The sequence below is a fragment of the Schistocerca americana genome, chromosome 11 (genome assembly GCF_021461395.2).
Source record: "Schistocerca americana isolate TAMUIC-IGC-003095 chromosome 11, iqSchAmer2.1, whole genome shotgun sequence".
In the NCBI taxonomy this organism is placed as follows: Eukaryota; Metazoa; Arthropoda; class Insecta; order Orthoptera; family Acrididae; genus Schistocerca; species Schistocerca americana.
The window spans coordinates 83,874,724-83,898,768 of NC_060129.1; the positions used below are offsets into that span (position 1 = coordinate 83,874,724).

The 24,045-nt window shown below is 42.6% G+C and overlaps 2 protein-coding genes across 2 annotated transcripts in view; one reads left to right on the plus strand and one right to left on the minus strand.

Annotated features, from left to right (window-relative positions):
* Positions 1-14,272, minus strand: part of LOC124553263 — a 30,640-nt gene extending 16,368 nt beyond the window's left edge. The window contains exons 1-2 of the mRNA XM_047127149.1: positions 14,057-14,272; positions 13,148-13,934 (exon numbers count right to left, since the gene is read on the minus strand). Of these exons, the coding sequence (XP_046983105.1) occupies positions 13,148-13,934; positions 14,057-14,213 (944 nt within the window). The 5' untranslated portion in view covers positions 14,214-14,272. The remainder of the gene's footprint in view (positions 1-13,147; positions 13,935-14,056) is intronic.
* A 910-nt stretch (positions 14,273-15,182) lies between these two features.
* The window catches only part of LOC124553982 (ankyrin repeat domain-containing protein 65-like), a 44,214-nt gene continuing 35,351 nt past the window's right edge, over positions 15,183-24,045 (plus strand). The window contains exon 1 of the mRNA XM_047128006.1: positions 15,183-15,241. The gene's annotated coding sequence lies outside the window, so the exon portion shown is untranslated. The remainder of the gene's footprint in view (positions 15,242-24,045) is intronic.

Genomic DNA, 24,045 nt, shown 5'->3' on the forward strand with positions numbered 1-24,045 from the left:
TTACTCTAATATAATGAGTCACTGTTGTAGTCGGCCGACTCATACAAAAACCTGGTTGTACCATTTCGTAGGGATATGAAATCGAGTGATCAGATAGGTTCAGTCGTGGGTAAAGCAGGTGGTAGACTTCGGTTTACTGGTAGAATACTGGGGAGTGCAGTCAGTCTACAAAGGAGATCGCTTACGAATCACCTGTCTGACCAGTTCTAGAATACTGCTCAAGTGTGTGCGTGAACCGTACTGAGGAGGGCAGCATGAATGGTCACAGGTTTGTTTAATCCGTAGGAGATTGTAACAGCGGTACTGAAGGTTCTGAATTGCAAGGCCCTTGATGACTATCCCGAGAAAGTCTATCAACAAAGTTTCAAGAACCGGCTTTAAATGATTACTCTAGGAATATACTACAACCCCCTACGTATTGTTCACATGGGGGTCGTGTGGATAAGATTAGAATAATTACAGCACGCCCACAGGCATTCAAACCATCATTCCTCCCGCGTTCCATACGTGAATGGAGCGGGAAGAAACCCTAATAACTGGTAGAATGGGACGTAACCTCTCCCATGCACCTCACGGTGGTTTGCAGAGTATATATGTAGATGTAGAAGGAGATTTTTGCCAAATACAGCATTTTCCTGGCGTTTCAGGTGCTCTTGACTGCACTCACATCTCCATCAATCGCTTGGCGGTGACAGTGGCCGCACGGGATCGCCGCCTGGTCTCAGGCGCCTTGTCACGGTTCGAGCGGCTCCCTCTCGTCGGAGGTTCGAATCCTCCCTCGAGCATGGGTGTGAGTGATGTCCTTAGCGTAAATTAGTTTAAGTTAGGTTAAGTAGTGTGTAAGCCTAGGGACCGATGACCTCAGCAGTTTGGTCCCATAGGACCTTACCAAAAATTTGCAAAAAAGTTTTGGCGACAGTGCTGAGATATTTAGAAATCGTCACGCGTGATTTTATGTACAAGCGATGTCAGACGCTCAGCGGCGATATTTAAATATCGTGGCTAGATGACCAGGATCTGCCCATGACAGCAACATTTACGGAAACTCACATGTACATGTTCAGTTAGGAACAAGATAAATTCTGGAAGGCATACTTCTGGAAGACAGTGACTGTCAGTGAAGGAGGTTTTCGCTAACGCCGGTACTTCGCGAAGAAACGGCGAATCCGTAATCGTGCCCACGTGAAGACCAGGTCAGTAGTTGAAAGAGTAATTGGAGTGGTGAAAAGGCGGTTTCCCTGTTTAAGTTTAGGACTCAGGATGAAAGTAAATCGTGCAGCAGTTATAATAGTTGCAGCATTTGTCTTCCACAGTACGGCTGCCAGTGCCTCGGAGCGGCTACCTGAAATGACGACAAGCAGAAGGGAGAAGGGTGTACTCAGAAATTCCAGCATCTGCAGAACACGAAGACAACAGAGGTAATTATGACGTGAGAGCGGCGTTTATTAACAATATATTTATTTAAAAAGTTTTTGAATTAATTGAATAAATGTCAAAAGTCTCTGTTTGAAAGGGAGATTTTCTTTTCCTTTCTTTTAGGTCTAGTTACTTCCCTTTATCGTGGTTATTTAATTCCGCATCAGGAGAAGAACACCACGAATATTATTAAAAGCTACCTTTTACACAAAAAATTGGTCTCAGAAAACTGATTACATTGTATTAGGATATATACAACACCCCACATATATTTTCAGGATGACAATCTGTCTATAAAGAAATTAGAACAGACTACATACCCCAAGGAAATGAAGGTAACAGCAGTCACAATGCAATGCGTGCGAAATTTATTGACAAGGTATGTACCGGAAATTACAAGACTGGAAGATATTTACAATGTGTCAGTTTAAAAGTCTCATAATCTTTTAATTTCTTTATTTATTTTTAGGGTTTCCATTCTTATTTCATGTTCTGCAAGAGAGCACTGTACCTTGATTTTATGTTCACGCTCGAGGCGTGCTTTGATTCCCAAACTGGCATTTCTTATCGAGAATATTTTCTGTTCTTTCGTTCTTGCAACGAGAGTCTGACACCACGAGGATGGTTTGAAAAGTTCTCGGAGTCACCACGAGAGGCCAGCGCTAGCGCAACGAGTTGTTCACGCGATATTCGTTGGGCTGTCGATGTCGTGTTGAATTTCTAAGTCTTAAGCGTCGAAGTATCAGGTATTTGGTAACGTTCAATATTACGGTTTAATTAATATTCCCTACGGTAAATATAGTTCCAGTTCGAACAGAACTGACAATATGGTTGTGAAACCTACTAACGAGGCTGGCGGACATTGCCTTTTCTTTCTACCCACAGGCATGAAGCCTTATGCCCACCTTTAATTCAAGCTGGCCAGTAATATTTGAAGAGATCTTCACGCCAATTTAAGCTAAGTTTAATATTTATGCAATATGGTTTAAATTATTCTTCCATAGGCAGATAACTTTGACATTGTTGCTCTAAAGAGCAAATCTTTTTTATGAAAACTATAGCGTTTTCCGCGTGGTGACACTGTATACAATGTAACCTTTGAGATATCAAAGGCTAGGTTGCAGATTATATAATGTAAATGCTTGACCTATGTCGGTCAATAGTATATAAGCAGTGGCGTTGTTCGCCGTGATACACCCTACTTTAAATATTAGGTCCTTATTTTTTGGTAGTGTATGTCACAATTTCACCACGCTCACAATAATCCTCATCCTAAATAGTTAATAGCCTTACAGGCAATATCTTAAGTAGGTAATATCTGACACGCTCGTGTGTATATTTCGACAATTAGGGTAGCATAACCTATGTAAATGCATAGGGGTCTTGAACCCACTACTAACTAATAATTAACCTTTTCCCTTAAGAGTTTTGTTCCACGTCACCCTTGTGACTACATATAGTCAGCGGTCGTATATATTATATTATGTTTTGTTAAGTTACTACAGGTTTCCTAAACACAACGTTGACTATCTGTGCATAAAGTTATAAATGATGCCCTAAGCCTTACACACCCATCCAGTTATAAATGCGTAGTAATGTAGTGCCATAACATAACAACGGTAGTCAAATTTCGCGTTAACAAATTGATGTATTGCTCTCTGTATAATGGAAATTATTTTATTTCCACCTTGTCCTAACCCTGAGAAGTTCTCGCGTTACGGACATATAACCTTGCTCATGCCCCACATGAGATCGTGCGGAACCATACAACATAGCGGTGATAATATGTGGTTTTTAATGTAACTAGCTGAACTTAACGTCTAAGTTAATTTCTTATCAGTTAATAAGGTGTCGGGTTACAGTTAACGCTCATCGGGATCCTATCTACTTAGTGCCTTGTTCTCTCACAAATTTTCGGTTTAACATTGTAGGAAATTTCCCAGTAAATAAGAAAAAGACAGCCAATGGCAGGCACCTCTGACTTTCCGTGCGCGCACTCGCGTGGTCCGCCGTCTCAGTACATACCTGCGTGCCGCAGTCAGTTGCGACGTAGCGTCCGCCGCTAACCGACCGCTCTCCACGAAGTGGGGCATAGGGCAGTTCCTGAGCTAAGTGACGTAGCATGACATGACACCACGGTACTGTAGCGTTCTATGTTTGACCGTGCCTTGTTCTGGCATGTATTAGTTTATTTTATGCTTCTGAAGAACGCTAGATTGCTCTAGCTGAAACCTGGGTAAAGACCAGTAACATTTCGCAACTGAGCCGGCTATTTGGCATATTAATTTATCACAGTTGCTGACAGGGCTGCAACGCGTTAAGAGTTCTTAAGACTGGACTGTTTGTCGCCTGTAAACACGGGCCACGTCAGCGCTCTTGGAAGAGAGCTGTGGCGGTGACGTGGCTCTGTTGATGTTCCGGCGCAATGATTTGCGAAGATGGAAAAAATCGAGATTCGAGCAGCGATTAAAGAAAGGTGTGAAAGCAAAGGACATTCGTGCCGACTTCCAGAATACACTGAGGGAGTTGGTTGGGAGAGATTAGGTAATGATCCGTGCAGTGGTCGGCCAAGATGTGTGACTACTCCAGAAATCATTGCAAAAGGCGGAGGCGTGTTTGTTGCTGTCAGAAGTCGCGAAATTGAAGTGGATACTTCCTTGAGTTAGTATGGGCAGAGGCCATTGTTGGCAACCGGAATAAAATAATAACTGGGTCCTTTTACCGACCTCCCAGTTCAGATGATACAGTTGCTGAAAGGTTCGAAGAAAACTTGAGTTCGATTTCAAACACGTACCCGACTCATGCGATAATAGTTGGTGGTGACTTTAATTTCCCCTCGATAAGTTAGCGAAAATACATGTTTAATTCCGTAGATGTGCATAAAATATCATCCGAAATTGTGCTAAACGCATTCTCTGGAAATTATTTCCAGCAGTTAGTTCATCAGCCCACAAGAATAGTAAACGGTTGTGAAAACACACTTGACCTCTTAGCAACAAATAATCCTGAGTTAATAATCAGCATCAAAACCGATATAGGGATTAGTGAAGACAGGTTTGTCGTAGGGAGATTGAATATTATAATCCCCAATTCCTAGAAAAATAAGCGAAAAATATACCTATTCAAAAAAGCAGATAAAAATTCACTTGACGCCCTTCTGAGAGACAACCTCCACTCATTTCAAATTAATAATATAAGTGTAGGCCAGATGTGGCTTAAATTCAAAGAAATAGTATCGACAGCAAATGAGAGATTTATACCAAATAAACTAACAAACGACGGAGCTGATCCTCCTTGGTACACAAAAAGGGTTAGATCACTGTTGCAGAAACAACGAAACAAACGTGCTAAATTTAAACAGACGCAAAATCCCCAAGATTGGCGATCCTTTACTGAAGCTCGAAACGCAGCGCGGAGTTCAATGCGAGACGCCTACAACAGTGTCCACAACGAATCTTTGTCTCGAAACCTGGCAGAAAATCCAAAGAGATTCTGGTCATATGTGAACCATGTTAGCGGCAAGACACAATCAGTGCCTTCTCTGCGCGATAACAATGAAGATACTATCGAAGACAGTGCTGCTAAAGGAGATTTACTAAACACAGCCTTCCGAAATCCCTTCACAAAAGAAGATGAAGTAAATATTCCGGAATCGTATCGAGAACAGTTTCCAACATGAGTAACGCAGAAGTAAATATCCTCGGATTAGTGAAGCAACTTAAATCACTTAATAAAAGCAAGTCTTCTGGTCCAGACTGTACACCAATTAGGTTCTTTTCGGAGTATGTTGATACATTAGCTCCATACTTAACAATCATATCCAACCATTCGCTCGACGAAAGATCCGTATGCAAAGACTGGAAAGTTGCACAGATTGAAAGATTCACGTCTACAGTCCTAGCCTAGGGACGCGAGATGAAAGTTGATGTCGTGATGCCCTGAGTGAAAATTGCGCAACGGATGACTGGAGATGGGAACTTGAGAGCGCTACCTAGAAAGCGTGTCCTTTCTGTACGATACTAGGCTAGGGGCTGGATGGCTCACACGCTGATGTGTGGGTCCCTGCATTCTATATCTTTTATTTTAAATAAATTCCTTTAACTTGACTTCTTTGTGATTTTTAAGATATGTTAAAGATTGATGACAATTGATTACCTATTTATTTTAATCATTATCACTCGATTTTACAGCGATTGCAGCAAATGTTCCAGTTTACAGATATTACAATTTTACAACTTTTAGCTCGGGTATATTATATACTAATCTGCACGCAAATTTCTATGGGCAAAGTCTCCCAATATTTTACATAGGACATCCACTATGTGAGGAGGATAATGGGCAAACTGGGGACCAGAAACATTAACACAGGGAGTCAAATTTCCGAAATTAAACAAGAACATTCATTACCTTACACAATCCGAAGCTGGAAATAAAAGAATTAGTGCAAATATTCAAATACCTCTCTTCCATGCTCAGAGGGCACGTCTGCTCACTTACCCGTCTTCTTTAACACTCCACGAATATGGCGGGCACCTGGAGGTCTTCCTGGGCTCCGGTGGAGGGGATGGTCGAACCACTTGGCCATGACCAGCCTCTCCACCCCAAATCTTGTGACACTGGTAAGTCTTTGACTTTTACCTGCCTGTGCTGTCTCTCTGATCCCCTACCCAGGAGTAAGGTTGGCACTTCTATACTACAGAACTACTTCTCAACTAAGATTTGGCCACGCTTTAGGGAAAGGTGTGAGGAGGATTAGGAAAGTTCATGTGCAGATTCAAATTCACGTACAAGAAATGCATAATACGCGACACATATAAATACGTATTATGAAGCCTGACACATTTCTTTCCATCCGCCCACATGGGTTCTGTTGCACCCGCAGCCGGCCGCGTCGTGCGATAAAATTGGCGGTGGAGCCGCCTCTGTTTGTATTTCTCGGTGCGAGCGAGCAGCGAAACCTGCTGCTTATAGAGCGGGAACTACTGTACCGTTTCAGGGTCACACCAATATTCAAGAAGGGTAGTAGGAGTAATCCACTAAATTACAGGCTCATATCGTTAACGTCGATATGCAGCAGGATTTTAGAACATATATTGTGTTCGAACATTATGAATTACCATGAAGGAAACGGTCTATTGAAACACAGTCAACATGGGTTTAGAAAACATGAAGTGCTGAGTGCTATTGACAAAGGATTTCAGATGGATTCCGTATTCCTGGATATCCAGAAGGCTTTGACACTGTACCACACAAGCGGCTCGTAATAAAATTGCGTGCTTATGGAACATCGTCTCAGTTATGTGACTGTGTAAGTATTCTGTTTATGTTTTCTTATTGGAAACGTTACGTAGCGCTCTATATGAAAATCACTGGCTGTGCTGTGTGCAGTCTGTGGCTAGTTTGCATTGTTGTCTGCCATTGTAGTGTTGGGCAGCTGCAGCTGGATGTGAACAGCGCGTAGCGTTGCGCAGTTAGAGGTGAGCCGCCAGCAGTGGTGGATGTGAGGAGAGAGATGGCGGAGTTTTGAAATTACATATATTATGACTTGTGATGATATTAAGGTAAATACATTGTTTGTTCTCTATTAATATCTTTCATTTGCTAACTATCCCTATCAGTAGTTAGTGCCTTCCGTAGTTTGAATCTTTTATTTAGCTGGCAGTAGTGGCGCTCGCTGTATTGCAGTAGTTCGAGTAACGAAGATTTTTGTGAGGTAAGTGATTTCTGAAAGGTATAGTTTAATGTTACTCAGGGCCATTCTTTTGCAGTGATCTTTGATAGTCAGATTGCGTTGCGCTAAAAATATTGTGTGTCAGTTTAAGCACAGTCTTGTATAAATGTTCAAAGGGGACGTTTCAACTGGATTTGCGATTTGCTGTTAGAGAGGTCACAGTTCGTAGTAATTGACGGAAAGTCATCGAGTAAATACAGTAAGTGATTTCAGGCGTTCCCCAAGTTAGTGTTACAGGCCCGCTGCGCGGGATTAGCACAGCGGTCTGGGGTCGCTGCAGTCATCGACTGTGCGGCTGGTCCCGGCGGAGGTTCGAGTCCTCCTTTGGGCATGGCTGTGTGTGTTTGTCCTTAGGATAATTTAGGTTATGTAGTGTGTAAGCTTAGGGACTGATGACCTTAGCAGTTAAGTCCCATAAGATTTCACACACATTTGAACACGTTTGTTATAGGCCCTTTGCTGTTCCTCAACTATGTGAACAATTTGGGAGACAATCTGAGCAGCCGTCTGCGGTTGTTTTGCAGATGACGCTGTCGTTTATCGACTAATAAAGTCATCAGAAGATCAAAACAAAATGCAAAACGATTTAGAAGAAATATCTGAATGGTGTGAAAAGTGGCAGTTGACCCTAAATAACGAAAAGTGTGAGGTCATCCACATGAGTGCTAAAAGGAACTCGTTAAACTTCGGTTGCACGATAAATCAGTCTAATGTTAAAGCCGTAAAGTCAACCAAATACCTAGCTATTACAATTATCAAAGGCTGCGTTTTATTGGCAGAACACTTAGAAAATGCAACAGATCTACTAACGAGACTGCCTACACTACGCTTGTCCGTCCTCTTTTACAATACTGCTGTACGGTGTGAGATCCTTACCAGGTGGGACTGACGGAGTACATCGAAAAAGTTCAAAGAAAGGCAGCACGTTTTGTATTATCGCGAAATATGGGAGTGAGTGTCACAGAAATGATACAGGATTTGGTCTGGAAATCATTAAAAGAAAGGCGTTTTTCGTTACGACAGAATCTTCTCACGAAATTCCAATCACCAACTTTCTCCTCCGAATGCGAAAATATTTTGTAGACACCGACCTACGTAGGGCGGAACGATCACCACGATAAATTAAGGGAAATCAGAGCTTGTACGGAAAGATATAGGTGTTCATTCGTTCCGCACGCTATACGAGATTGGAGTAATAGACAATTGTAAAGGAGGTTCGATGAACCCTCTGCGAGGCACTTAAATGTGATTTGCAGAGTATCCATGTAGATGTAGATGTAGATGTAGAAAAGTGCACAAAATGGTCACGGAGGAATGCCTATTGAAAGTGCATGAAATTGCTCACGCTTGCCAGATGTCATCTAAAAGGGTACATCACATTTTAACTGAAGAATTAGATATGAAAAAAATATCTGCAAGATGGGTGCGGCGGCTCTTGACGCTGAGTCAAAAACGCACGAGAATGGACATATTGGAACAATGTTTGGCCCGTTTTAGAAGAAACGAACATGATTTTTTGCGCCGTTCTATGACCACAGATGAAACTTGGGTACCCCAGAGACGAAACATCCGTCAAAGCAGTGGAAACATGCTGATTCTCTGCCACCAAAGAAAGCAAAGACAATTCCTTCGGCAGGAAAGGTTATGGCATCCGTGTTCTGGGATGCGAAGGAGATTCTGTTTGTAGATAACCTCCCCACTGGGCAAACAATTACTGTAGAATACTATGCTAACCTCCTGGTCAAATTGCGACGAAAGCTACGTCAAAAAAGCCCAGTTTTAGGAAGGGAGGAAATCATCTACCATCAAAACAATGCGTGCCCGCACACATGTGCTGTCGCAATGGCAAAATTACACGAACTAATTCACCTGATATAGTTCTGTCAGATTTCCATCTCTTCCGAAAACTGAAAATATGTCTCAGTGGACGAAGATTCACTTCAAACGAAGAACTGATAGCCAGAGTTGACAACTATTGTGCAGGCCTGGAAGAAACTTATTTTCGAGATGTGATCAAGGCACTGGAACATCGTAGCACCAAGTGCATTAATCTACAAGGGGACTACACTGAAAAATAAAAAAATGTTTCAGTGATGAAAGTACTTTTTTCTATTCCATTCCGAGAACTTTTCAAACCACCCTCCTATAACAGAATACTGGCTTGCTCATCTACATTCAACTAAATGTTATTTTCAGTGCAAAATGCGCAGCATTGTGCTGTTACGGTAAAGTCTGTACATTATTTTAGTACCGCTGTTACCGGCTCAAGTGAACATCCTCTCCTTTGTTTTCATTTTCATTGTCATCCACGAGAGCAATAGTTTAACGTGAAGATACAGCTGTCTCCTCGTTTACTGTTGAAGCGAATGAACTGCAGACTGTGATATCCGAATCTGTGTCAGAAAAAGAACGTAACGAATATATATAAAATATCTTCTACACAGCAAAATTGCTTCAAAAAAACTTACACAGCAGTGCACAAAAAGTTGTGGCTTCAGGAGTTCCACTTTCCATTACAGCCTGAGGAAATTACCGCCTCCTGCTTTCCGCATTTCAGCCTTGAAGAGTTTTGCCGCCGTTTCTGCTCTAGTTTACGTATCACATACATAATTAGACCTCGTCATGCCAGGATGCTTTGTTGATCCCTTTTTCGTAACACAATTTCAGGCTCTTCCAGTCACGATTTGCCGCGATGTTGCGAGAATTAAAGTCAACAGCAACTTCTCTCCATACCTTTATCTTTTTTGGCCGCAGTGACGTTAACCTGAGATTTCTTTTTTTTCAGTTGTATCTTTGTACTGGTCTAACACAATTTCCGGCAGCAAATCTTGCATGTATTTAGGAAAAGTTTGAGGATCTCTTCCTTTTCCTTTTGCTTGTCTCCACGGTTATAGCTCGACATCTTCTGTGTCTCTAGGACGTACGATAAATACAGGGTGTTTCAAAAAGAATATACATATTACGAAGTATTATTTTGTCCAAACTATCGATTGCTGCGTCTCGGCTCGGCTATTGGAGAAACGAATACGTAATCTAGTTTTTATTAATAGCCACTAGATGTCAGTGGTCTTCTGTTTGTCGTCGTAACCGACATATGTTTAAAATGGCTACTCTGTAGCAGAAATCATTTTGTGTTCTCGAGTTTGCGCGACGTGCATTTCCGTGATTACAGTGCAAAGACGTTTCAGCTTGAGGTACCAAATTGATCCATCCGAATGGGCGGAACATTCGCAGATGGTACCGACAGTTTCTAGATACAGGAATTGTATGTAGAGGAAACAGTCCTGGCCACCGTCATGTTCCCGAAGAAAATGCTACACGAATTCAAACTAATTTCCAGTGTAATCCTTCAAAATCAACTCGTCGTGCCAGTCGGGAGCTACAACTGCCTACAATGACAATATGGCGTGTTTTGAAACGTCGGTTTGTTATGTCGCCGTACAAGTTACAGCCGTTGCAAGCTCTGCGTCGTGATGACAAACCCAAAAGTGTGACATTGTGTAAACGAGATTCTTTATGCTGTTGACAATGATAACACTTTCGCATAACATACCGTGTTCAGTAATGAAACATTTTTTATGATGTTAGTGGTCAGGTAAACAAACACAATGTTCGAATTTGGGGTCTACAGAGCCCACATGCTGCCATTGAACATGTATGAGATTCACCAAAAGTCAATGTGTTTTGTGCGATATCCCGAGCATCTGTTTATGGCCCATTCTGTTCCATATGAACTTTCCAGCACGTCCTCATACAATGAAGACTTGTGTAGGATACGCAAACTTGTAGGGTAAAAGCTTTCTCAGAAATCGAAGTTACGAATTTATAATCGAAATTAATAATACACCCTTGAGTCTTATGTCAGTGCTAGTGGCTTGCGATACTGGTGGGTTTAGTTTCGGGTTTAATAGATAACTGTTACTTATTTGACATGACCACTTTAGTGCATATGTTTTATTATCTCTGTATCCAATGTGAGTGTACATAACTGTAACTTATTTTTGAACTGGAAAAGAATATGCATTATCCACAGTTAACGGTCAGCAGTATGTCGCTATGTTACAAAACTGCTTGCTTTCGAGGCTGCACTAACAAGGGTAGGCCGCCAATTGTGAAATTCAGATTCGATTTTTACTGTGCTTAATAAAAGCTCATGGCCAGAGGTGTAATGTGGGAAAGCACCAAGATGCACTTCTCAGCCGTTGTCGAGAAAATCGACAGTTAAAAGAAACCGTTGCGGTGAAATACTCTCTACGATTAATAATTTTCTGTATCGTCGTGGCGCAGCGGTAAGCGCTCGGGTTCCTAATCCGAAGGTCACCGGATCGAATCTCGCGCCATGCAACCTTTTCTTTATTTCGTTTTTTGTAATTCAAATGTATACACACTCACACACACACACACACACACACAGATATATATATATATATATATATATATATATATATATATATATATATATATATATATATACTCCTGCAAATTGAAATAAGAACACCGTGAATTCATTGTCCCAGGAAGGGGAAACTTTATTGACACATTCCTGGGGTCAGATACATCACATGATCACACTGACAGAACCACAGGCACATAGACACAGGCAACAGAGCATGCACAATGTCGGCACTAGTACAGTGTATATCCACCTTTCGCAGCAATGCAGGCTGCTATTCTCCCATGGAGACGATCGTAGAGATGCTGGATGTAGTCCTGTGGAACGGCTTGCCATGTCATTTCCACCTGGCGCCTCACTTGGACCAGCGCTCGTGCTGGACGTGCAGACCGCGTGAGACGACGCTTCATCCAGTCCCAAACATGCTCAATGGGGGACAGATCCGGAGATCTTGCTGGCCAGGGTAGTTGACTTACACCTTCTGGAGCACGTTGGGTGGCACGGGATACATGCGGACGTGCATTGTCCTGTTGGAACAGCAAGTTCCCTTGCTGGTCTAGGAATGGTAGAACGATGGGTTCGATGACGGTTTGGATGTACCGTGCACTATTCAGTGTCCCCTCGACGATCACCAGTGGTGTACGGCCAGTGTAGGAAATCGCTCCCCACACCATGATGCCGGGTGTTGGCCCTGTGTGCCTCGGTCGTATGCAGTCCTGATTGTGGCGCTCACCTGCACGGCGCCAAACACGCATACGACCATCATTGGCACCAAGGCAGAAGTGACTCTCATCGCTGAAGACGACACGTCTCCATTCGTCCCTCCATTCACGCCTGTCGCGACACCACTGGAGGCGGGCTTCACGATGTTGGGGCGTGAGCGGAAGACGGCCTAACGGTGTGCGGGACCGTAGCCCAGCTTCATGGAGACGGTTGCGAATGGTCCTCGCCGATACCCCAGGAGCAACAGTGTCCCTAATTTGCTGGTAAGTGGCGGTGCGGTCCCCTACAGCACTGCGTAGGATCCGACGGTCTTGGCGTGCATCCGTGCGTCGCTGCGGTCCGGTCCCAGGTCGACGGGCACGTGCACCTTCCGCCGACCACTGGCGACAACATCGATGTACTGAGGAGACGTCACGCCCCACGTGTTGAGCAATTCGGCGGCACGTCCACCGGGCCTCCCGCATGCCCACTATACGCCCTCGCTCAAAGTCCGTCAACTGCACATACGGTTCACGTCCACGTTGTCGCGGCATGCTACCAGTGTTAAAGACTGCGATGGAGCTCCGTATGCCACGGCAAACTGGCTGACAGTGACGGCGGCGGTGCACAAATGCTGCGCAGCTAGCGCCATTCGACGGCCAACACGGCGGTTCCTGGTGTGTCCGCTGTGCCGTGCGTGTGATCATTGCTTGTACAGCCCTCTCGCAGTGTCCGGAGCAAGTATGGTGGGTCTGACACACCGGTGTCAATGTGTTCTTTTTTCCATTTCCAGGAGTGTAACTTTATGTAGGGACTCCAAGTAATTGTTTGTATTAATGCCCAATCGGTGCCTAAAACAATACGCCCACTTTTCCACTCGCTGGCAGTACATCTTAAGAAAGTACCTGCCAAATTCTGCAGTATCTGGATCATTCAATAAGTCTTCCACCACTTTCTCTAGACTACAACTAAAAACATCTATATCCAGTTCAGTCTGAAGTCGCTTTAGTGAACTAAACACTGCTGATTTTTTCTCACTACCCCCAGAAATTCTCCTTAAATTCTGAGACCAGTTCCGTTGTATATGCCAAGAACACAGCAACTGGTTTGGCACAGGTCCCATTACTGCTGACCATGCATTATAAAATGCTGGTGCATCGTCAGACATAAACACATTGGTCTTTACAGTGCCCACCCTTTCTCTCACACATTTGAAATAAAATGACAGTAAGCACATGTCTCCCCTATTTGAAAAACAAAATGCAACTGGCATTCCAGCACCATATCTATCAACAACGACAATAGTAAAAAGTTGAAAATAGTATGCAGTCATGCCATGAGTGCCATCCACACATATTTTATCTTCTCCATACTTTAGAAGTTGTTCGGCCTGAAAGTCTGGCATTATAATAAGAATGAAGTCTTCATCTTGAAAATTAGGATCCACTTGTTTTTGCTGCTTGAAATACAGTACTGGGTTGTCACTTTGTCTCTTCATTTCTTCAACCCACAATTTCACACTCACTGCATCATTTTCATGCTTCTTCGTTGCATAACCAATATCAAAATCCCTTTTTATATTATGCAAATCTTTCTTCTCAAGGAGATGGATTCTCTCCACACTTGCAGCGATTGGTGCACTTCGGACATCTTGTAAAACCCGTCCAACAGGAACACCCTGTGACAGCCGTCCTGAAAAAAATAAAAAAAAGGAAATAAGAATGAAGCACATTGATAGACCCTACATCTGTTCACACAAATAAATTTGATAATTTCATGTTTCATGTACATAAGTGTAACATAATCCATTTTACCTGCCAACTCTGTCCTCTCGTTCCTATGCAGAAATGTTCTTCCAACATCTTGGGTGTGTCCCATATGTTTTGGAAAAAATTTTAAGCAGCATTTGTCCTCTGTTATTGTCACTTGCATGTTGGATGGACAAGTACTGCCTATTTTATTCGTGCCCATACTTTTGACACACCTGGCGCCTGTTCCTTTAGAATTGAAATTGAAAGAGCGATGGCAGTGATAATATCGAACATGTTTTTCTAGTCGCTCCTGCTCCGAACAATTCATTACATAACGAAAATGGTTTACTTTTTTGTAAGAAATTTTCCACTCTTCAAAGTCTGAAAAAAAATGTTAAGGCAGTATTTTTAAGTAATGTACTTGGGATCAACAAAATTTACTAAAACGTGACTAACACAATAAATATAAAAAACAAACCTGCAAGACAACCAAATTCTATCTCCTGGCACTCAAAACTAACGTCATGGTTCTCTTGAATATGTGTTCTCAGTGTGTCATAGGTGAGAAACGAGAGAGAGCACTGTGTGCAAATAATGCGGCATTTGCGACTGTTTTCCTCCGACTTCATGCCATGCACAGTTATTTGATGACGTTTTAATGAACTGCATCTCATAAATGCAATTCCGCACTGGGGACACAATTCACTGCCTTTTCCTTTTTTAGACACATGGATATCAAGTTCATGAACTTTCCTCATATGGGCATAGAGGTTCTTTCGCATTTTAAACTCTGAACTGCATCCCTCAGACTTATAGAGCGTTTCTTGGGAATCACTCATGTTTACTAAAACTAAACAATAACAAGAAACAATAACAAAACGGAACAGCAGCAACGAAATAACAAGAAGCAGCAACAAACAACGAAAGCAGTTAAATGGAGCACAAGGCAAACATCAACATGAATGGCGTCTTCGAACAGGATGCCTCGTCACGTGAAACCAACTTCCGGTCAGTAAACGTCAAAACAGCCAAGTGCGTACTGTCGGGAGACAGTCCCCGCAGTGCGGTCCCGGCCGTCGGCCTGCTTCTGGGGGGAGAGCTGGCAACGCCGCCCCGTGACGTCAGCGCCGGCTGCCGCTCCGGCTCTCTGCTGTGTGCGCCGCTCGCCCGGCTCAGTCCTGACAGAGAAGGCAGGCGGGCAGCAGCCAGGGGCGCAGTGGCGTCCGCTGGAGCACCCGAGAGAGACAGGTAAGGCGGCCAGCTGGACTCTGCTGGAATGTCTTAAGAGGAGCGCTGTTCGGAGCGATCTGGTTTCCTCATTCGCTAACTACTAGTGTCTATGTGGCTGTTGTTCCATTAAGGCTAGTGTACACTACGGCATTGCGCTGCGATTTCATAATACATGACAGAACACACGGCGACACCGGTGTTCACATATGTAGCTCGTGTTCTAGTGGCTAGCGTTGCTACCTCTGCATCACGGGGTCCCGCGTTCGATTGCCGGCCGTGTTGGGGATTTTCACCGCTTGGGGACTGGGTGTTCGTGTCGTCCTCATCATTTCATGATCATTTATGAAAATGCCGAGATCGGATTGAATAAAGATTGACAATTTGTACGGGGGACGATAACCGCGCAATTGAGCGACCCACAAACCAAACATGATCAGCAACCTGTGTTCACATAAGTTTCATAGCTTTGTGAGTGCCGTAGTCGAGTCTAAACTGAAAACTCAACTTCTGAGGTCATTAGTCCCCGAGAACTTAGAACTAGTTAAACCTAACTAACCTAAGAACATCACACACATCCATGCCCGAGGCAGGATTCGAACCTGCGACCGTAGCGGTCTCTTGGTTCCAGACTGCAGCGCCTAGAACCGCACGGCCACTTCGGCCGGCTAAACTGAAAGTTTTCACAACTTCACGAGTTGTGGCAGAGCCAATTAATGTCTGTTTCCGTGAAATCACTGCATGAGAAAAGAAATAAGAAACGTGTTTGGGTCTGTGAGTGAATAAAAAACAGGCGTCAGCTCTCCGTGGCTCAGCGATCTTGCAGAGGGAAACTGTAATGCAAAACCCTTAATCTTATCACAGAATGCTACCAGAATAGGTTATGTTTCCCCTAAATAGTCAGTACTGCAGTGACGAAGGAAAAATATGGTAGTGAGTGAAACAATGTCGCCAGAAGTGAAATTACAAATCACATTGTGTAGGGTCCAGAACTCTCGTCCTGCTAGAAGGTTCAGATGTAATAGGTGGTGACGTGTTTGCATTAACACAACATTTACTTTAGCCTTTCTCGGCACATGCTTCACTGAGTTTGGAAGAAAGCATGTAGCTCGCTGTGTTGTGAGCAATGCATTAGGAATTCAGGTTCCCACTCTCGCGTACATGAAAAACCAATACCACTGCCACTAGAAACAGTTGACAAAATTGTCAGTGCTGCATACGGTGGTTTGTCAGAGAAAAGCAGCTCCTCAACAGTCTGTACCACCACAGCTAGCAGACCAGGAGCGTCTCAATATCTGAGTTTGGAACAAGGACGAACATGAATGAAAAGCTACAATAATCATGGCAACATTGCAAAGTTCAATTACGTTTCTCAATGAATACTGCTCTCGCCTTCAAATAAATTAATAACGATTTGTGTAACTTTTCCTCCTGTTAACAGTTTCCGTTGAAAAAGAATCGGCCAACTCAAACCAAGGGGGTTTAGTTTTGTAGAAGTGAACTGTTCCACAGCTAGATGTTTTCCATGGCTGTATTTTTCTTAATTCTTTTGTGTATCCACTCCTAATCGAATGAACTTTGCTCTACAGCTCAGACGCTGTCAACCCATTCATGCTCAAATCGCATATGACGGCATCATGCACAAGAACGCGGCTGCTTGTTGTTATAGTAAACATCATTTAAATCCCACAAACACCTACGCCTAGCATAGGCATCCAATAAACGAACCATTTCCTGCCTTCCTCACTTCATACGCCAGTTTTACACCCTATCGCCACACCAAACTTCCAGACTCTCGCCACTACTCTCCAAACCTGGCAGAAACCGAAAATGTTTAGTTTCACCAACGAGTTGCCCAAACGCGCGCCGCGCATGTGCAGTGGGCAGTAGCGTATTTGCATGCAACCCGGTGTCGACGTGTAAATTAGGCTTCAACCAAACGAAAGTAGCACCGCCTCGAGCAAAAGACTGGGGACTCTAGCCTTTGATAATTTATTGATCGAGATTTGTCGCCCGTTATTGCATATTTAATCTCAGAAAAACGTGAGTGAGAACAACGTTGTGAACGGAAAACGGCGTCTGATTCAGATGGCTAGTGTTCCGATGTGTCAGGTGTCTCGTCCTGCGAAATTGCAGCGCCAGCCGTGCCTCAGTGTGCCCCCGTGCGCATAGGACGCTGGTTCGTTGTCAGGACACCACTGTTAGTCGTAGACAGTTAATAACAGTAATGGAACAGCACATAAGCAAAGTCTGTTATTTCAGCTGTAAAAGTGCATAGATGAGCTGGATTTTGTAAGTATCTTATAGTAATGTGTGATGGGCCGCATGTAATGTATATGCACATTCTGGTTACATATTAGAATTGTACACACTTACGTGATTCTCTTGTTGCGGTACTGGGTACCCGAAGATGATCAGATGGTGGACCGAAATCGATTGGTCCCAATAAAAACGGGAATACAACTGAGCGTTTGACAAAGCCATGCTTAAAATTCGTTACATACTTTGTCTTCGAAAATTTTTAATCCAAATTCGTTGTCTTTGCTGGTTGTCAGCCAATCGCTACGCATAACATTGCCTCTGGCGGCGAAACGACGCTTTGTATTTATTTCAATACTTTTAAAATTTTGTAGTGTTTAGGTTGTGAAGGAATGATCTGTGGCATTACTCAATATGTTGGTTAGGTTGAGAGGCGAAAATTACGTTGGGAGTTCGCGATTTCACAAAAAGTTTGTGTAATGTTTGTGCATTATGAAATAGCCTTCTATATATTGTGCTAAGTGTTCAATTGATCATTTTCCATATGTCTTAATGATGGGGAACAAGTCATTGTACATTTACATCGCAAATTAATCTGTATATAGGTTAAACTCTGAAGATGTGATAGCCTTTTTACTTTTTAAAAAAATTAAATATACAGTCACGAGTTGGTAATTCCTACCTACCTCCTTTTACACATTACCGTAATAGAAATTCTTCTAAGCAGTAGGACTTCTAAGGACAAACTTTATCAGTTTGTCATCAAATTTTACTTCGCTATCTGACGTTTCATATGACTGCGTAAGTGATCAAAATTTTTTGTTAGAGCATTGTGCACCAACCTTAATGTGGGGTAGTAAGGTTATTTTTGCTTTTCGTATAGTAATTATGTATGTCATTGTTCCTTTTGAATTATAGTGGATTATATACAACAAAGATGAGTTACCAAGACCATTATTCTGCAGGAAATTGTTGAATGAAAATATGCAAAACATGTCAAATTACTGGTTTGTCTGCTGCCAAAATTTGCAATGATTCTAAGTACAAATGTAGCTGAACAAAGTTTTGGGAGTTCCAAAGTGTTTTTTCCCAATTTAAGTTGTCATCAGTATGGACCCATAAGAATTTTGAAATTTCCTCCCTATATATTTTCTCACCATGTTACTCATCCTTGCTGTACTACCTGTAGATGTGCGAAGCTGAATATCTTCTGTCACTTGCAGAAAACCAGCCGTTAATAATTTTGAGGAGTTTGTTTACCATTTCTTTTGTTTCCGTATGTGGGCTTGGATTAATTACGATACTAGTGTCATCTGCAAAAAGAACCAATTCTAGATGTTGTATACTCGATGGACGATCATTTACCTGTATTAGGAATAGTAGTGGTATAAGACTGAACCCATAAGTGATTTCTTCCCAGTCAGAATTGTGTCCCTGGACTATATTGGTTGAGTTATTAAGTACAGCTTTCTACATTCTTTTGCTTAGGTATATTATCCATTGGTTGCCTATACCATCAGTCCCATAAGATCTAAAATTATCTAGGAGAATACTGTGATCTACGCAGTCAAATTCCATAGAGGGATCACAGAAAATACTAATTGGCGCTGTTTTATTATGTAATGCTTGTAAAATCTGGTGAGTGAACGTGTAATTGGCATTCTCAGTAAAGGAGCCCTGTTGAAACCCAAACTGTAATTTGATAAGGATACTATTGTCACTAAGGTGAGATAATGTCATAGAATACGTCATCTTCTCAAAAATTTTTGAGAATGTCAGCCATGAAACAGGTCGGTACTGACCGATATCCGTCTCATTAGCTTCCTCCAACAGAGGTTTAACAACTGCACGTTTCAGTCGCACGGAAAAATGACCTGGAGTTGGTGATGCATTGCACATTTCATATAAGACTGCGCTTATTGAATGGGAAAAATTTTTAGTATTCTGTTGGAAATGCCATCAAAATCAGAAGAGTGTTTATTTTCGAGACGATGTGTAATTTTATTAATTTCAGAAGGCGAAGTTGGAATATATTCATATGATTGAATTTTATGGAAGTTATATTTTCAAGATACTGCTCTGATTTCGCTCTTTACCTGTCTGTCCCTACCGATTTCTATTATATATAAAAAATGATTATTAAGTGCATTTGCTACCTGTGACTCATTATTTATACCCCTTCTGTTCGGTTAAATGGTCTTCTTTCTAACATTATGTACATGTTCTTTGATTTTTAATAATGTTACTTAGTAATTTTAAGTATCTTCTTAGCGTGCAACCACTCAGGCTTCCTACTTCTTATTGCAAAAATATAAATTTCCCTTTGCTTTCAAAAGATACTTCGGTCGTTGTAGTGATCCTTGGTTTTTTACGTGGCTGTTTAGTATCCTTTCTGATTAACTTGTGTAGAGAGCTGTTTTCAAATAATATGAATTTATAATGGAATACATTAAATTATTTGTTAGCATTTGGTTTGATATAAATTACATCCTGTGCCATCTTCTGTAAGCTATTTCTGAAACAATTTGCCCTCTAGTGACTAATTATTCTAAGTGATTTCCACTGAGGACTATCCATCCACGCTTGTCACGCCTGGCAACAGAGATTACACGCTTAAAAATAGAATTAAATCACTTACCACACTTTTCCCTACACGAATTTTTGTTACTTATGGGCAGCAAGAATTAGGCCTACAGGTTAGCGCGTCAGCTGTATGGCATAACGTGAAACGTTATTGCCGCTTGCAACAGTAATTAAGCACTCACTCAACTGCAGTATTCGCTAAATTATCTTAATCACAATAAAATGTAACTTCATTGTATGCAAACTGCACGTAAACAACCAACTAGTGCGAAAGATTCTATATGAAACAAATTAAGATTTACGCCGCTTTTGGGAAATACGAACATAACAGTGAACGGACTTGCTCAAATTAAATTGTTGTAAAGAGAAATACCACAATTAAGCTGGATTATCGGATTTAATTATGCCATAACGTAAACAAATACATAGTTACAAACCCGACCTTACGATCTTTTTGCCTTTTGTAGACTGTTTTTCATGGTTCTGTGACGTAAACGGATGAGGCGGCATTACAACTTTATAAACCTTGCAGCGCTTACCAGGCTCTTGCTGTACTCAAATCTGCGTGACAGGAAAGCGTGACGTCTCGTCACGCAGCGCGTGAATGGTCCACCTGAACGGCGTCGGTTTCCGTGTGGCGTGTTGTGCAGGCAACCTGTTGCAGTCGGGACTGTGCGTTTGTCGTATATTTCATTGCAAAACAGCGAATGTTAGTGGACACGACGCCCTCGACCTTAAAATGTCACGATGAAAGTGCAGCATAAATTTCTGTGCCCCTCTTTACAGACGATAGAAACATCTTGAACCCAAAACGACCCATTCATTTCCATTGCGAGAACTGTATGAATTGACTTGGCTCTTGCTATTAGTTTCCATCAGAGGACTGAAATATGTCGGAATTATAAAATTGATGCAGGCCTTTGTTAAATACGTTTAAGTAGATTTTACTTAGCCAAATGCTAATCTTACGAGAAGTCAGCAGTACTAGTGATGTTAAGTCATGGTTTTTGAAACATGGGCAGCCTATGAGGTCCCGTTTCCCGACAGTAGCATAAGGAAACGTAGAACACTGACTTATCTTGAAGGTATCCTTAACGTGGTGTATCAGTTAAACTGCACATTGTCGTAATATGTAAGTGCGAATGCAAAAGTATGAAATACGGCATAGTAGCTTCGCAAGCACGCAGACCAGCGTACAGTGAGTACAAGACGTAATCTAGCTGTATATTTTAAAAAAAGTAAGGTTATGGAACGTGAAATGAAGCGAATGCAAAATCTGAAGAGCCAATGCTGTGGAAACAACAGTACCTCAATAAATGTAAATGTAAATGCCGTGTGGCTAGGGTCTCCCGTCGGGTAGACGGTTCGCCTGGTGCAGGTCTTCAGAGTTGAAGCCACGTCGGCGACTTGCGTGTCGGCGGGGATGAAATGATGATTAGGACACGACAACACTCAGTCTCTGAGCGGAGAAAATCTCCGAGCCAGCCGGGAATCGAACCAAGGCCGTTACGTATGAGATTCCGTCATGCTATCCACTCAGCTACCAGGGGCGGATAAGTGATTTTACTGAAAAACAAGTAACAGAATACGTTCGTAGCGATAATCAAGTTAATAAAATAGAAAATTTCATGCAAAAGCTACTTCATAAAGTATTAGTCCACTCAATTAATATATATATATATATATATCTATACAGCCTGGGAATGGGTCAACGGAAGCTTCTTTAGTTAGGTATGGATGTGACTTCTAAGTCTGATAGTGCACGTATGCGGGCTGAAATGGGGTGCAACATATTTCCGTCATTAAGTTTCTGCAACTTTTTGGGCTTGTGGCTGAGATAGTGAAATCCGGCGTATGCAAGCAGAATATGCGAGTTGGGGGTTTGTTTCTTTGTGTATGTCTGTGTGCGTGTGTGTGATTGGGGTGGCTGACCTAGTGTATAGCGCTGGAACCTTTTTGTGGTAGGTAATATTTTTTTGGGTCTATTGTGTGCGTGTTATGATGTTTGGTGGGGTTTTTATGTGTTGTTGGGTCAGTGTTATTTGCTGCATGTGTTCGTGGTTGATGATTTGGTATCGGCACTTGTGGTTGATTTATGTATCCTAGGGGAAGTACTCAATTTCAGTTTTTTGGTATCGTCAGTTGTATTTGAGCTATAGAGGTCAAGGGAAGTGTCAGATTCCAATGTGTCGTAGTTATGTATGTCTTTTGCTATCGTGAGCTGCTGTTCACCTATATAGGTCAAGGGAAGTGTCCGATTCCAACTTCTGTTGTTTTAGGTGTTGGTTTTGTGGTATGGAGAGTTGTGGTGTGATTATAATGTTTGGAATAATTGGTTTTTATTTTATGGTTTCGACAATTGCGGTTGAGCTATGTAGGTGAAGGGAAGCGACCGATTCCTGTCGATATTGTGAGTGTAGCGGAATTTGGGAATTTTGTGGTGTTTTTATGTCGTCATTTTGTATGGTGTGGGATCGTAGTGTGTGTATGTATTTATAATTGGTTTGTCGCCACCCAAAAACCCCCAGTTTCCCGCGCTGGTCCCGTTAGTTTCATTATATTTTTGGAGGGAGATGTGTTTGTTGGTTTATATGTATTTTCGTGTCTGTTGTCGTGTTTATGCAATGACATCGTAGGCGCTGTATTGGAGACGGTGAGAATGGTCGTTACCGCCATACTGGTGACGTCATGGGTCAAAGCAGACGAGTGGAGTCGGACGCTTCTGTATTCCCCTGGAAAGAATCTAGAATGGAATTTTGTCCTGTTCTTCTTGAAGAGCTTGTTTTACGTCTTCGTTGTTAGACATTTGCCTTTTGCTGATGTTCTCTTCAAGCAGTTTCCATAAGTGGTATTGTCTGTGTCCTGAGAACGGATGTGTAGTTTCAGTATATTCTCTTAAGATGTATACAAGCATGTTTTGATCCATTGTACCTTCTATAAAATACAAGTTTTCACAGCCTGCAGCAACCACACCGTCAGCAAACCCTCACCATGTTTCGCAGTGTGTACAAGCTTCCTTGGCAATATCTGTGTTTTCATACGCCACACTATTTGCCTGCCATCCAATCTGTTCGTGCTATATTTACTTCGTCACAAAATATAAGTATTTCAGAAGTTCGCCTTCTTGGATTCTTGTTCCCAAGCAAAACAGACATTTCTTCGCATTCTGTTGAAACCCAAAATGTGTTTCGAGCTATCAGGCCATTATACCTCTACTTCTGTGTTGGCAAATACTGTTTCGTCCCTCTGCTTCTAACTCCTCGGATAAATTAGCAGTTCGTCTTCAGGCCACGAGTGGCCTACCGGGACCATCCGACCGCCGTGTCATCCTCGGTGGAGGATGTGGATAGGAGGGGCGTGAGGTCAGCACACCGCTCTCCCGGTCGTTATGATGGCTTTCTGTGACCGTAGCCGCTACTACTCGGTCGAGTAGCTCCTCAGTTGGCGTCACGAGGCTGAGTGCACCCCGAAAAATGGCAACAGCGCATGGCGGCCCGGATGGTCACCCATCAAAGTGCCGACCACGCCCGAAAGCGCTTAACTTCGGTGATCTCACGGGAACTGGTGTATCGAATAAACTAGGCAAGCTGATTTTAAAATTTTGATTTCCCTTGCGGTAAACCTGACACCTTCATCGGTCAGTGAGCAAGAGTGTCCGGTCACTGGCTGGTTTCTCAATGTTTTTGTATGCAGAAGCGATCTGTTACCATCTTATCCGTCGATGTAGGTCTGCCGATTACCTTAGCATTGCTTATGCAAGTGTGAAACGTTCTCTCTGAGTCATGGTCTTGTCACTTCCCTCGGGGTTACGACAGCTGCGCGGAGCGACACACTGGCTGGCTCTTCACAGCAACAGGCGCACTGGTTCAAATGGCTCTGAGCACTATGGGACTTAACATCTATGGTCATCAGTCCCCTAGAACTTAGAACAACTTAAACCTAACTAACCTAAGGACAGCACACAACACCCAGCCATCACGAGG